General features: G+C 33.9%; 2 protein-coding genes across 2 annotated transcripts; one reads left to right on the top strand and one right to left on the bottom strand.

Annotated features, from left to right (window-relative positions):
* The first annotated feature begins 379 nt into the window (after nt 1-379).
* Nucleotides 380-1,191, top strand: LOC133328902 (protein NDUFAF4 homolog). Its single transcript, XM_061537411.1, has 4 exons — nt 380-524; nt 601-692; nt 770-998; nt 1,064-1,191. Exons 1-4 carry the CDS (start codon nt 380-382, stop codon nt 1,189-1,191), a joined length of 594 nt encoding a protein of 197 aa, XP_061393395.1.
* Nucleotides 1,192-2,511: 1,320 nt separating this feature from the next.
* LOC133328901 (superkiller complex protein 8) lies at nt 2,512-9,824 on the bottom strand. Its single transcript, XM_061537410.1, has 6 exons — nt 9,768-9,824; nt 3,861-3,881; nt 3,481-3,796; nt 3,181-3,419; nt 2,860-3,047; nt 2,512-2,795 (listed from the first exon to the last, which is right to left on the bottom strand). The coding sequence occupies exons 1-6, from the start codon at nt 9,822-9,824 to the stop codon at nt 2,522-2,524; spliced, it is 1,095 nt and encodes a 364-aa protein (XP_061393394.1). The 3' UTR covers nt 2,512-2,521.
* Nucleotides 9,825-11,082: the final 1,258 nt, after the last annotated feature.

Raw genomic sequence — 11,082 nt, 5'->3', positions numbered from 1 at the left:
AGTCCATACAATTTCTTTGCTCCATATAGTTCCGACTCCTACATAGTTCTTTTTAATCTCTCTCTTTCATCATTCTTTTTTTCGTTTTTCCATATATAGTTCCTTTGCTCCATATAGTTCCTTTGCTCTTTATAGTTCCTTTGCTCCATACAGTTCCTTTGCTTCAAATAATTCAAAAAAGGAACTGGATCAGAGAAAGGAATTATATTAATTAAAGAACTGGAACTAGTTCCGTTCGTTCCTTTCTCGGAATAGTTCCAATGAACTAGTTCGTTCCGGGACTACCCAACTCTACTAAAGTGGGGTTATTTGGCCATTGGTGGTCGACTGTTGCAATTTACATTTTCTTAACAAATTATTAATTAAAAATTAAACGAAAATGGGTAAAGTTATGTCCATTGTCTCGAGACAAATAAATCGTTTCAATGTTGAAAATCGGGCACATCGTGTATTGGAAAGAGACAAGCCAGTGCCGGCACCAAAATATGAATCGAATATAAGGGATATGGAACGGACAATGGAGTGTAAGAAAACAAATAAAAAAATTATTTAATTGAATGCAGAATTTTATGATATCATGATTACATCTTCTCATTGCAGTGGATCCCAAATTCTTGGAAAGGCTAAATAAAAAGGACGAGGCATTGGATCAGCGTTTGAAAAGTGTTTATGTAACATCCGAGGATAAATTTGTGAGTAAACATGATGAAATGGTGCTATTGTTGTTTTTGTTTTTATTGTAAATAATGTATACCATCATGTTTTGCAGATAGATTATGGTATAAAACGTAAGGAAGCCGGTGATGACAAATCCCTACCTTTAGATCGCCGTACCCCCGAAGATTTTGAATTTGGTTATAAGGAACCACATAGAGTGGCTCCGGGACGTTGTACCTTACGACAGGCCTTGAAATTCATTACCGATCATCAGGCTGAACCGGAGAAATGGACAGCGGCAAAAATTGCCGATGAATATAAACTGAAGCCAGAATTAACAGGTGGGTAGGAATACATAACAAATTAATGGAATTTTAAATCTTTTCTCCTTTTTTTGTTTTTGCAGAAAACATACTCAAATACTTTAGAAGCTATAGCATCTATATACCTGATATCAAGCAAAAAGAATCAATATTAACTCAAACCAAACGAAAGCTATTATCCGATTCATCGAATAAAATTAAAGATGAGTAATTCCGGCCACGGCATGACTAAATACTATACTAATTAGATCAATTGTAAGATATTTGATTTTGGAATTAGATTCTGTTTTTTGTAAATACAGCAACGTGAAGGAAATAAGTTGAAGAAAATATACGATATAAGACCAAATAATTAAGTCTAAAAAGAAACAGCTAAAAGCGTAATTTTATACCCTCCATTGTGGACCTTCAAATACCGAAGATGGGTCCGATCCCTAGTTTAAGGAATGCACTTAATTGACAAATATTCTTAAAAAAATCCACGCCTTGAAAAAATATTCTTAAAAAAATTCACGCCTTGAATAAATATTCTTAAAAAAATCCACGCCTTGAAAAAATATTCTTAAAAAAATTCACGCCTTGAATAAATATTCTTAAAAAATTCCACGCCTTGAAAAAAATTCGTTAAAAAATCCACGCCTTGAATAAATATTTTAAAAAAATCCACGCCTTGGAAAAATATTCTTAAAAAAATTCACGCCTTGAAAAAATTTTCTTAGAAAATCCACGCCTTGAAAAAATATTCTTAAAAAAATTCACGCCTTGAATAAATATTCTTAAAAAAATCCACGCCTTAAAAAATATTCTTAAAAAAATTCACGCCTTGAATAAATATCCTTAAAAAAATCCAGGCCTTGAAAAAATATTTAAAAAAAATCCACGCCTTTGGCTCTGATAGTCTCAGAAAAATATTTAAAAAAAATCCACGCCTTTGGCTCTGATAGTCTCAGAAAAATATTTAAAAAAAATCCACGCCTTGAAAAATATGTTTAAAAAAATCCATGCCTTGAAAAAATATTTAAAAAAAATCCACGCCTTGAAAAAATATGTTTAAAAAAATCCATGCCTTGAAAAAATATGTTTAAAAAAATCCACGCCTTGAAAAAATATGTTTAAAAAAATCCAGGCCTTGAAAAAATATTTAAAAAAAATCCACGCCTTGAAAAAATACGTTTAAAAAAATCCATGCCTTGAAAAAATATGTTTAAAAAAATCCTCGCCTTGAATAAATATTAAAAAAATCCACGCCTTGAAAAAATATGTTTAAAAAAGTCCACGCCTTGAAAAAATATTTAAAAAAAATCCACGCCTTGAAAAAATATGTTTAAAAAATCCACACATTGAAAAAATATTTAAAAAAAATCTACGCCTCTGGTAGGCCTTGAAAAAATATTCTTTAAAAAATCCACGCCACTGGTAGGCCTTGAAAAAATACAACATGGTTATTGTCCCATATGACGACCGTTCCAAACTCATTATGTCCTTCGATTTTTTTGTATTTTTTTTTATTGTAACATATCGGGGTTGCGGGGTGTTCCTTTTTATACGATAACATTTGGTGGACAATTATATAAATTAAGCGATTTATCTTCCGACACTGAGACAACCTTATCATTTGATGTACTATATTTGACACCCCATGCCTGATCACTGTGTTCCGAAAATGTGTGCATACATTTACGTTCAGCAAAATCCCATATTTTAACGGTTGTATCACTTGACGATGAGGCAAAATGTTTGCCATCTTCCGAAAATGAGACACATAATACCCATGAAGCATGACCAGATAGGGTACCGGCTACATCCGAATGGGCACTGGAAGAAAATGTATTTAAAAATTGAACACATTTCAAAAAAAAAAAAAAGTAACAGTACTTACACATCGTAAAGCTTCATGTGACCATCATCGGATGCGGTCAGCAACATTTGTGAATTCGGTGAGAAACATAAACTGCGTACGGGCATAGCATGACCTTCTAATGTTTGGGTTACTTTGCCAGCTGCCACATCAAAAATGGTAATAATACCATCAATGGCACCGCTGGCAATATATTTTCCATCAGGACTCTAAAAATAAGAAATCAAGGATAATTCAAAATATTTTTTGGTGCAAGCATGCGGATTTTTTGAAAATAATTTCCGTATGGCTCGTGTAAACTGTCGTTTTCTAATTTTACATATTCACCCCTCACGAACTTACATAGGCTATACTCAAAGTAAACTTTCCATTTTGTGGATCCAAGATCTGTTCCTGTTTACCCGACTCTACATTATACATGGATATTTTGCCTTCATTGGAACCGGAGATGACATATTTATCACATGGTGAAAATGCTACTGTCCACAAATCGACAGGACCAAATGAGAGTAAATGTTTTTGTTGGCCACTTTCCGAATCCCAAAAACACAAACTGGAATCCAAAGAACTGCTGGCAATTGCTACAACAACAAACATAATATTAGATACAACAATTTGTTTAAATTATTTCATTATACTCACTCTTGCCATCCGAACTCACAGCCACCGATACAACACCCAACGAATGGCCCTTCAATGAATGTCGCAGCTTTAACGTGTTATCTTCTTTGATATCCCATACCTTAACCAAATCATCCAGGCCACCGGTGACAATAAAATCAACGGGTTCTTTACTAGTTTTACTTTCAATACCCAAAAAGGAATCTCTACTGGCGTCGGGATCTTTTTCTGTGGCCGATTCATCTGCGGCCGATTTTTCAGCTGGTTGTGTACGTCCCCATGAACATGACCAGATACCATCTTCGTGGGCTGTTTCTTCTTTGTGGAGTAACGAGAACTAAATGATAAAAACACACAAGGTTACCAGTTATATATAAACTATTACCAATTATTATAATTACCATTGGTTTTTCGTTTGGTAACTAAAATTAAATTATAAATAAAAAAATGAATTCCAAAGATGAATTGATATAGTACGCTGCTGCGCTGCTTCTTTTTTGCCAAATATAGGCCGGTTAAAAGGGTACTATAGTTTGAAATGTGACAAAAGGGATTTACAGGTTAACTCAAGGTAGATATCAAGGTAGATATACAAGGTAGCCGCATCGGCGAATTTCTACAACAAACATCGGTTGTTGTATTTTGATATGTCAAAAATATTTTGCCAAAACAAACAGATTGGCAAGATTTTTTACACAAAATCTTGTAGAAAATGTTAATAAAAGTATTGCCAAAAAAGCTCTTCGAAATTCGGAGATTTTCATTCATAATTTTGTTTCTTAATATTTTTGGTTCAACATTACAACAACATTTTTGACATTTATTTGTCCAACAGCTGGGCCGATGCGGCTACCTTATTAAATATACCTTGGTAGATATACAAGGTAGCCGCATCGGCGAATTTCTACAACAAACATCGGTTATTGTATTTTGATATGTCAAAAATATTTTGCCAAAACAAACAGATTGGCAAGATTTTTTTACACAAATTCTTGTAGAAAATGTTAATAAAAGTATTGCCAAAAAAGCTCTTCGAAATTCGGAGATTTTCATTCATAATTTTGTTTTTTAATTTTTTGGTTCAACATTACAACAACATTTTTGACATTTATTTGTCCAACAGCTGGGCCGATGCGGCTACCTTATTAAATATACCTTGGGTTAACTAATCGTGGAAATCGATAACTGTTATTTTTCTGATAATGGAATAATATTTAAGCGATATGGGGGAAGAGGTAAAAACAAATATTGTACGTTTTAATATATGAATACATAAAAATACTTTACAAAAAAAAAAAAAACAAGCCTCTCTTTTAAAATATCTTTATTTGCTTTTGAAAAGCGCAGTAATAGGGATCGACAATTTGAAAAGTGACCGTAGCCATTAACATATGATTTTCACAGTAATCGATAAATTTGAGGGCTGAAAGTTTATTTATAAATGAAAATGGAAATTGTTTAATGCGAATGAAAGAAATAAACATTTGGTTTATTCCATAAGTAATAAATCGAATCTGTTTTCGATTTTCTTCTCATAAATTTGAAAAGTTATACTCCTTTTTTGAGTACAGAAAAAGTACCAATAAAAATTGGTCCCTTAGTTGAGTACACATTATCAGTTCGGATTGACAGCTTTGTTATCGATGATTGACTATCCAGCAATCATGGATATTTTCGTGAATAATTACTGAATGACGGGCGCAAATGTTCACTTCGTTTTATTTTCCGTGGTTCTGAATCAATTTCGAAGTTGGAAAATATAACAATTGAGTGTGCGGGACTTTACTTTGCTGTTCGCGCACCGAAGTTATACAACTTTTTCCGATATAATTAAGGAACAATTGTTATCGTAGTAAAAAAATTTTAAATTCTTGCAAGTTCTAGAAAATAGCAATTCTGTACATTGTCAAAAACCAATAAGACAACAGTACAATCCGCAACGTAGGTGATGGCTTGTTTTATAAAATATAAAACACATTTATTTTTTCATCATAGCCCCAATATAACGTGACGTAGGGGATGATAGATACCAAGCAATAGCTCCGATTGGCTTTAACATGGGGAAGCCCAGGCTTATCTTGGTCACTCTTTCATCTCATTTGTGGACACTAACCTCCCCGCAGTGTCCCCTGGGGTAACTATTTTCATCATCCATTGCAATAGTGAGCTGATATGTGCCTTGTGTTGACCCATAAGAACAAAAAAAAAATGGGTTGAGGCGTCAGGTTAGTTGACCACACTCGGAAACACCCTCTTACTATGAAAAAGCAACAACAAAGAAACCCAAATCCCAAAGCCAAAAATCGGAAGGGAAAATGTTTTTGGTCCCACCGTCAGAAAATACAGCCTCCATGAAGAAACATCCGACAGCGGCATGAGGTAGATTGACTTCACGGCAGCAAAAAACATGGTAGTTAGCAGCGCCAGATTCAAGCATCTCGATATACACAAGGCCACCTGGATTTCTCTTTATCAAGCAACGAGAAACCAAGTTGAATATGTTGTGATAGACGGAAGGCATTCGTCCAGTGTTCTAGACGTTCGATAGATACGAGGAGCGAATATCGATTCGGACCATTCTTGTGGTAGCCAAGGTTTCAGTGTGCTGTGTGAACGACTGAAGCCAATGACATTATTGGATCATACCAATGGGGCATAAGGCCTGGAAAATCCACCATTGATCAGATTTTTCACTCTGCGCCACGTCCTGGAAAAAGCTCACGAAAAACACATCGACACATTCCACCGATTCGTCGACTATTAAGGGCTAAGCAGAATGCTCGCGTTGAGCCATCCGTTGCGTTATGTGTTATCGAAAATACAACAACCACAAGGAAACGATAACACAAACGCTCTAAGTTGTTGTGCGCTTCGGAGTTAAATATATTTTAACTTTTTGCGTGCGTTAACGCGATAACAAAAAACGCTCAACGCGAACATTCTGTTTAGCTCCGAAGCGCAGCGCACAACAACTTCGAGCGTTTGTGTTATCGTTTCGTTGTGGTTGTTGTATTTTCGATAACATATAACGCGACGGATGGCTCAACGCGAGCATTCTGCTTAGCCTGAGAAGGAGTCGGACAAAATGGGACTGGCACACAAGTCGTCCAGCAGACTCGGACCAACTGTGGAACTTGAAAACTACAGCTTCGAGGTAGTGAACAATTTTATATACCGCGGTACGCCATAAACAAAACTAATAACATCAGCTTTGAAATCCGGAGGAGAATAGTGTTGGCCAACTATGCTACTATGGTCTGAGTAAGCAACTCAGAAGCAAGACCTCCTATGCCCAGACAAAACTCACACTCTACAAGACGCTGATATTAACGTGCTATCGTATGGATCTGAAGCATGGGTACTTGCAAAGCAAATGAGGCAGCCCTTGGAGTGTTTGAGAGAAAAATTCTACGGAAGATCTATGGGCCGATCTGCGTCGATGGCGAATATCGCGTCGAATGAACCATGAGCTATACCATCTATTCTCGGACATCGACAGAGTCAGACGGATCGAGCTGCAGCGACTACGTTGGCTAGGCCATGTTGTGAGAATGGATGAAGATGCCCCCGGTATACAAATAACATCGAAAATGTATACAACCTGCCATTGTATGTTTTTGTCATGTTTTTAGGCATTTACGAACATGTTTGTGCCTATTGCATCGTCAACAATATAATAATACACAAAACAGATAGTGTGTACTCCCCTTTATTACTTCAACCATATGCTGTAGGGCTCCATAGTCTGATAATTGATGATCCCTATAAAACTATCGATAACAACAGTAAATTGGCAACCCTTCTTCCACGAAACACAAGAAAATGAAGGAACACCACAATAAAACAAAAATCGACTTGTTTACCCCTGGCTGCTTATGAAATTTGGGAAATTTGACAGAGTCTTTTCTTGAGTTCGGACGTTCGGACGGTATTTTTCTTTTCTCCGCATGCGATCACAGTGAAAAAAATAGTAAAAGAAATTTATAAAAATTCTTCTATTACTAACATAAAAATTATGTAAAAAAAGTGATTGTTAATTCATGCAAAACTTAGCGTGTCACAAAAAAAAAATCAAATCGTTGAGCCAGAAAACTCAAAAGAAAATCGGTGTTCTCTATTGTAAGATATATATGTGAAAATTTCTATTCAGAAAGAAAAAAAATAATTTCTGTTTGTGATTTTGTGTGTGCTGTGCTGTGCTCTGTTGTCTGTGGTTGTTAGTAATTGCTGGAGAAAAAAGTTAAATAAACACACAAGAAAGAAAGAAAAAAGTTATAAAAAATGTGTGTTAAGAAGAATTCCAAAAAGAAATAATCTTTGGTTTTGTGTGCCAATAAAAAGAAATACGAAATAATTCCAAAGAATATATTTTTTCTTGTGTTAGACAAAACTACATAAATATGAATTAAAAAAAAAATAAACAAGAAACGAAGAGATATGAAATTTGAGTATTTAAAACAAAAAAATAAATAAATAAGCATGAAATGACGTGAATTATTCTTATGTGTTGATGAAAATAATTCCATATTGCTGGACTGCTGAATGAATGGCTGGTTGGCTGCCTGGTTGCTTGGATGGCTGGTTGCTGCACCAACCATACCAAAATTTTGCCTCATTCTTTTCATCCATTAAATGTGGGGAGTGGGTGTGCGTTTGTGTGTTGTTGTTATTGCTGTTGTCGCCGCCTCTGCTGCTGCCTAGTCAGTAGCAGCCAGCATGTTCAACAGAAGTTCAACTCTTTGCTAGAAAAACCAAATTCCCAAATAAGTCGTCCATACAAATTCGCTTTTTACTTTTCTGAATAGTAGAAGAATTAATAGCAGATTTATTTATAAATTTAAACCGAAGAAAAAAGACGAAAAACTTTCGTTGTTACGAAACATTAATTGTAGTTAGCTGTAAATCTTATCGGATCACTTAATTCTTCTTTACATACAACGGGAACGAGAGTGTGCGAGAGAGAGTAAGTGAAGGGGGGGGAGAAGTAGAAAGACATTCATGGTGTTGTAGTTGCTGCACATTTATGTTGTGTTCTCTCCATTGCTATTATTTTTATTTTTTTTGTGATGATACTCTTGTTCGCTCTCACTCTCTTGCATTACTGTTGTCAACATAACAACAATGGGCGGCAATGTGTGTGATGGATAATGCATGCCATGCCATGTAAACATGCACATTGAAACAATACAAACATTTTGCTCCATTATGGGAAAAACGGAAGTGGACAACATATTCTAATTGGAATGATATTCATATTGGTTATTTGTATTCCTGTTGGCATTTGATCGAAGGGGAAACAAAAAAGAGTCATTCTCATTTTGTGACAAGGAGAGAGTCACAAGAATTAAATAGTAAACAATAATGTTGCCAGATCGATTGGAAATTAATGAAAACAGTGATATTGATACATAGATGGGAAATAATGAAGAAATTTGATTATTTTAGGGATTTGTGTGGAAAATTTGTGGCTAACGTTTATATCATTAGAGTTTTAATAAAATATAGCATGTTCTGGATTCCGAAGTAAATTATTTGCCCCTCAACATGAAAAATGAAATTTTTAAAAATTGAATCGGAAAGAGAGTAATTATTTTCGAGAAGAGTCGCCGAGTTAAAAGTAAACAATGATGTTGCCAGATGGCTTTTAATGAAGCTCAAAAAATAAACCCATTAAAAAAATTGTGGAAAAAAATTTGTCATTAAGGTTTATTTTTGTTTTAACAGCAAATATTGTGTGCACGTCTGCCCAACAATGTTTTTAAACTAATTGAAATAATTCGGCTCTTTGTATTAAGCCAGGGTGTAATTATTTTATGATATCGGTGAAAAAAAAAATAAAAAAAATAGTAGATTCTTACAGTAGGTGGCCAGATCATAAATTTGAAAAGTGTTATCACTTTTTTATTACGTGTACCGAACTTTCATTTCATATTTTGTCTTATACAAATTTGGTTCGAAAAATAAATAAATTTTCAATTTGCTCCGATGATTAGCAATTTCGGTCCATTTCCAAGCTAATAATTTAGGAAAATTTTGCTAGAATTTTTAATGTTTTGAGGAACTTTACGTACCTTTTTGGACATTCCGAAACAAATTTGGTCCGAAAAATAAAAAAAAAAAAAAAAAAACAATTTTTCAGAGGTTGGCGTTTATTTACAGCGGTGTTTTATTCGGTTCGAACCCACAAGATCGGATATTTTATCGTATCCGAGTTTGTGGATCATTATCTTTATAAAAATACTTTGATTCTTAGTATCCTACATTTTGAAAATGTGCTCTCCTTCTAGCCGACTTCGACACTGTCTTACCTTCCTTCGCCATGGTGCTGATAATCTTTCCTCATTCAGGGGTTGCTCGAAAATCATGATTTATTACAAATAGCCGTCATAGAAACTACCTTTATTCGCAATTGTGTCAAGGATCTCTCGTCATTTAGAGACCCTCTCGAAGTTCCTGATTGTCTAAAGATTTCGGATATCATTTTCCGGCTGTACTTTGTCACGGAATTCTTTCAATCAATAAATCACTCGGAATTCAGGTAGTTTCATACAAACTGACTATTAAATTTTATATCTGTCTTGATTTGAATGTATTTCTAGTCGGCAATTCAGCATTTCTGTCATGGTTGCTGAAACGGCTGCAGAAGCCAAGATGCTTTTTTTAATAAATTAAAAATATATGCCAATATTTCTAAAAAAAACGTCAATTTTGTTGCCCGGCTTTGGTCAGGTGCTAACATTTATATTATATAACATATAATAATAAAAAATGTGATACTGCACTTTGCATTCCAATTTTGTTGGCTTCATAACATTTCCGAATCTATCAATCATAATTAATTTGATTAACCACCTCTAATGATTTCATTAATATTTTATTAATAGAAAACAAATTTTTTACTTTTTTTTATTGACCAAATTTGGTTAGAAAATTATCAGATTGTTTCACCTGTTTCAAGGTTGGAAATAAGTGGATTAGACACTGAAATAAAAACAATTGTAAATTTATTTATTTATATTTTTTTATCTAAGGAAAAACGTAAAAATATTGAAAGATAAAAAATAAAAATTAAATAGTATATGTTTAAAATAAACTATTTATTACGGATCTGACAACGCCTAAATATTTATTAACCCATATATTTCCGATTACTATATAATTTTAAAGCGATCGATTTGATTTATATATTTTTTTAATCATTAGAAACTCATAATTTTTGTATTTGTTAAAATTTTTTTTAAATTTTTAAGGAAACATTTATAAAAATATTCAGGGTTTTTTTAATCAATTAGGGAATATAACCCAATCTTTTTAAAATGTTAATAGAAAAGTTCGAAAATATCTTTCGATTTACCCCAATACAAGTTGTTAATAATGATATACCCTTTATTATATTATTTTCACATCAATCTGGTAGCTCTTAATTTTAACATGTCATTTATTTTGAGGTTAATGCCATGTACAGACGAGCGTTGTTCGCTCTCTCATTCGTTGTTCGACCCTTAATTATGAAGGAATTACTTAGTTCCCCATACAAAATTGTCTGAGCGAACACCGACTTTTGTACGTTGTTCAATTCAAATCACTCTCTGAATAACCAATAAATTTGTCCCATCCCTAACA

This window comes from Musca vetustissima, unplaced genomic scaffold (assembly GCF_032173495.1).
Source record: "Musca vetustissima isolate MV318-11 ecotype Yass unplaced genomic scaffold, APGP_CSIRO_Mvet_v1 utg14752, whole genome shotgun sequence".
Classification (NCBI taxonomy): Eukaryota; Metazoa; Arthropoda; class Insecta; order Diptera; family Muscidae; genus Musca; species Musca vetustissima.
The sequence above is the reverse complement of the archived record's forward strand: the minus strand, read 5'-3'. Positions and strand labels throughout refer to the sequence as shown.

Coding starts and splice junctions, on each gene's coding strand:
- LOC133328902 (XM_061537411.1), top strand. CDS start 380: ATGGGTAAAGTTATGTCCATTGTCTCGAGACAAATAAATCGTTTCAAT. Junction 693..769: donor TAACATCCGAGGATAAATTT/GTGAGTAAACAT, acceptor CATGTTTTGCAG/ATAGATTATGGTATAAAACG. Junction 999..1,063: donor ACTGAAGCCAGAATTAACAG/GTGGGTAGGAAT, acceptor TTGTTTTTGCAG/AAAACATACTCAAATACTTT.
- LOC133328901 (XM_061537410.1), bottom strand. CDS start 9,824: ATGATTTTCGAGCAACCCCTGAATGAGGAAAGATTATCAGCACCATGG. Junction 3,797..3,860: donor TACCAAACGAAAAACCAATG/GTAATTATAATA, acceptor TTTATCATTTAG/TTCTCGTTACTCCACAAAGA. Junction 3,048..3,180: donor TTACTTTGAGTATAGCCTAT/GTAAGTTCGTGA, acceptor TCTTATTTTTAG/AGTCCTGATGGAAAATATAT.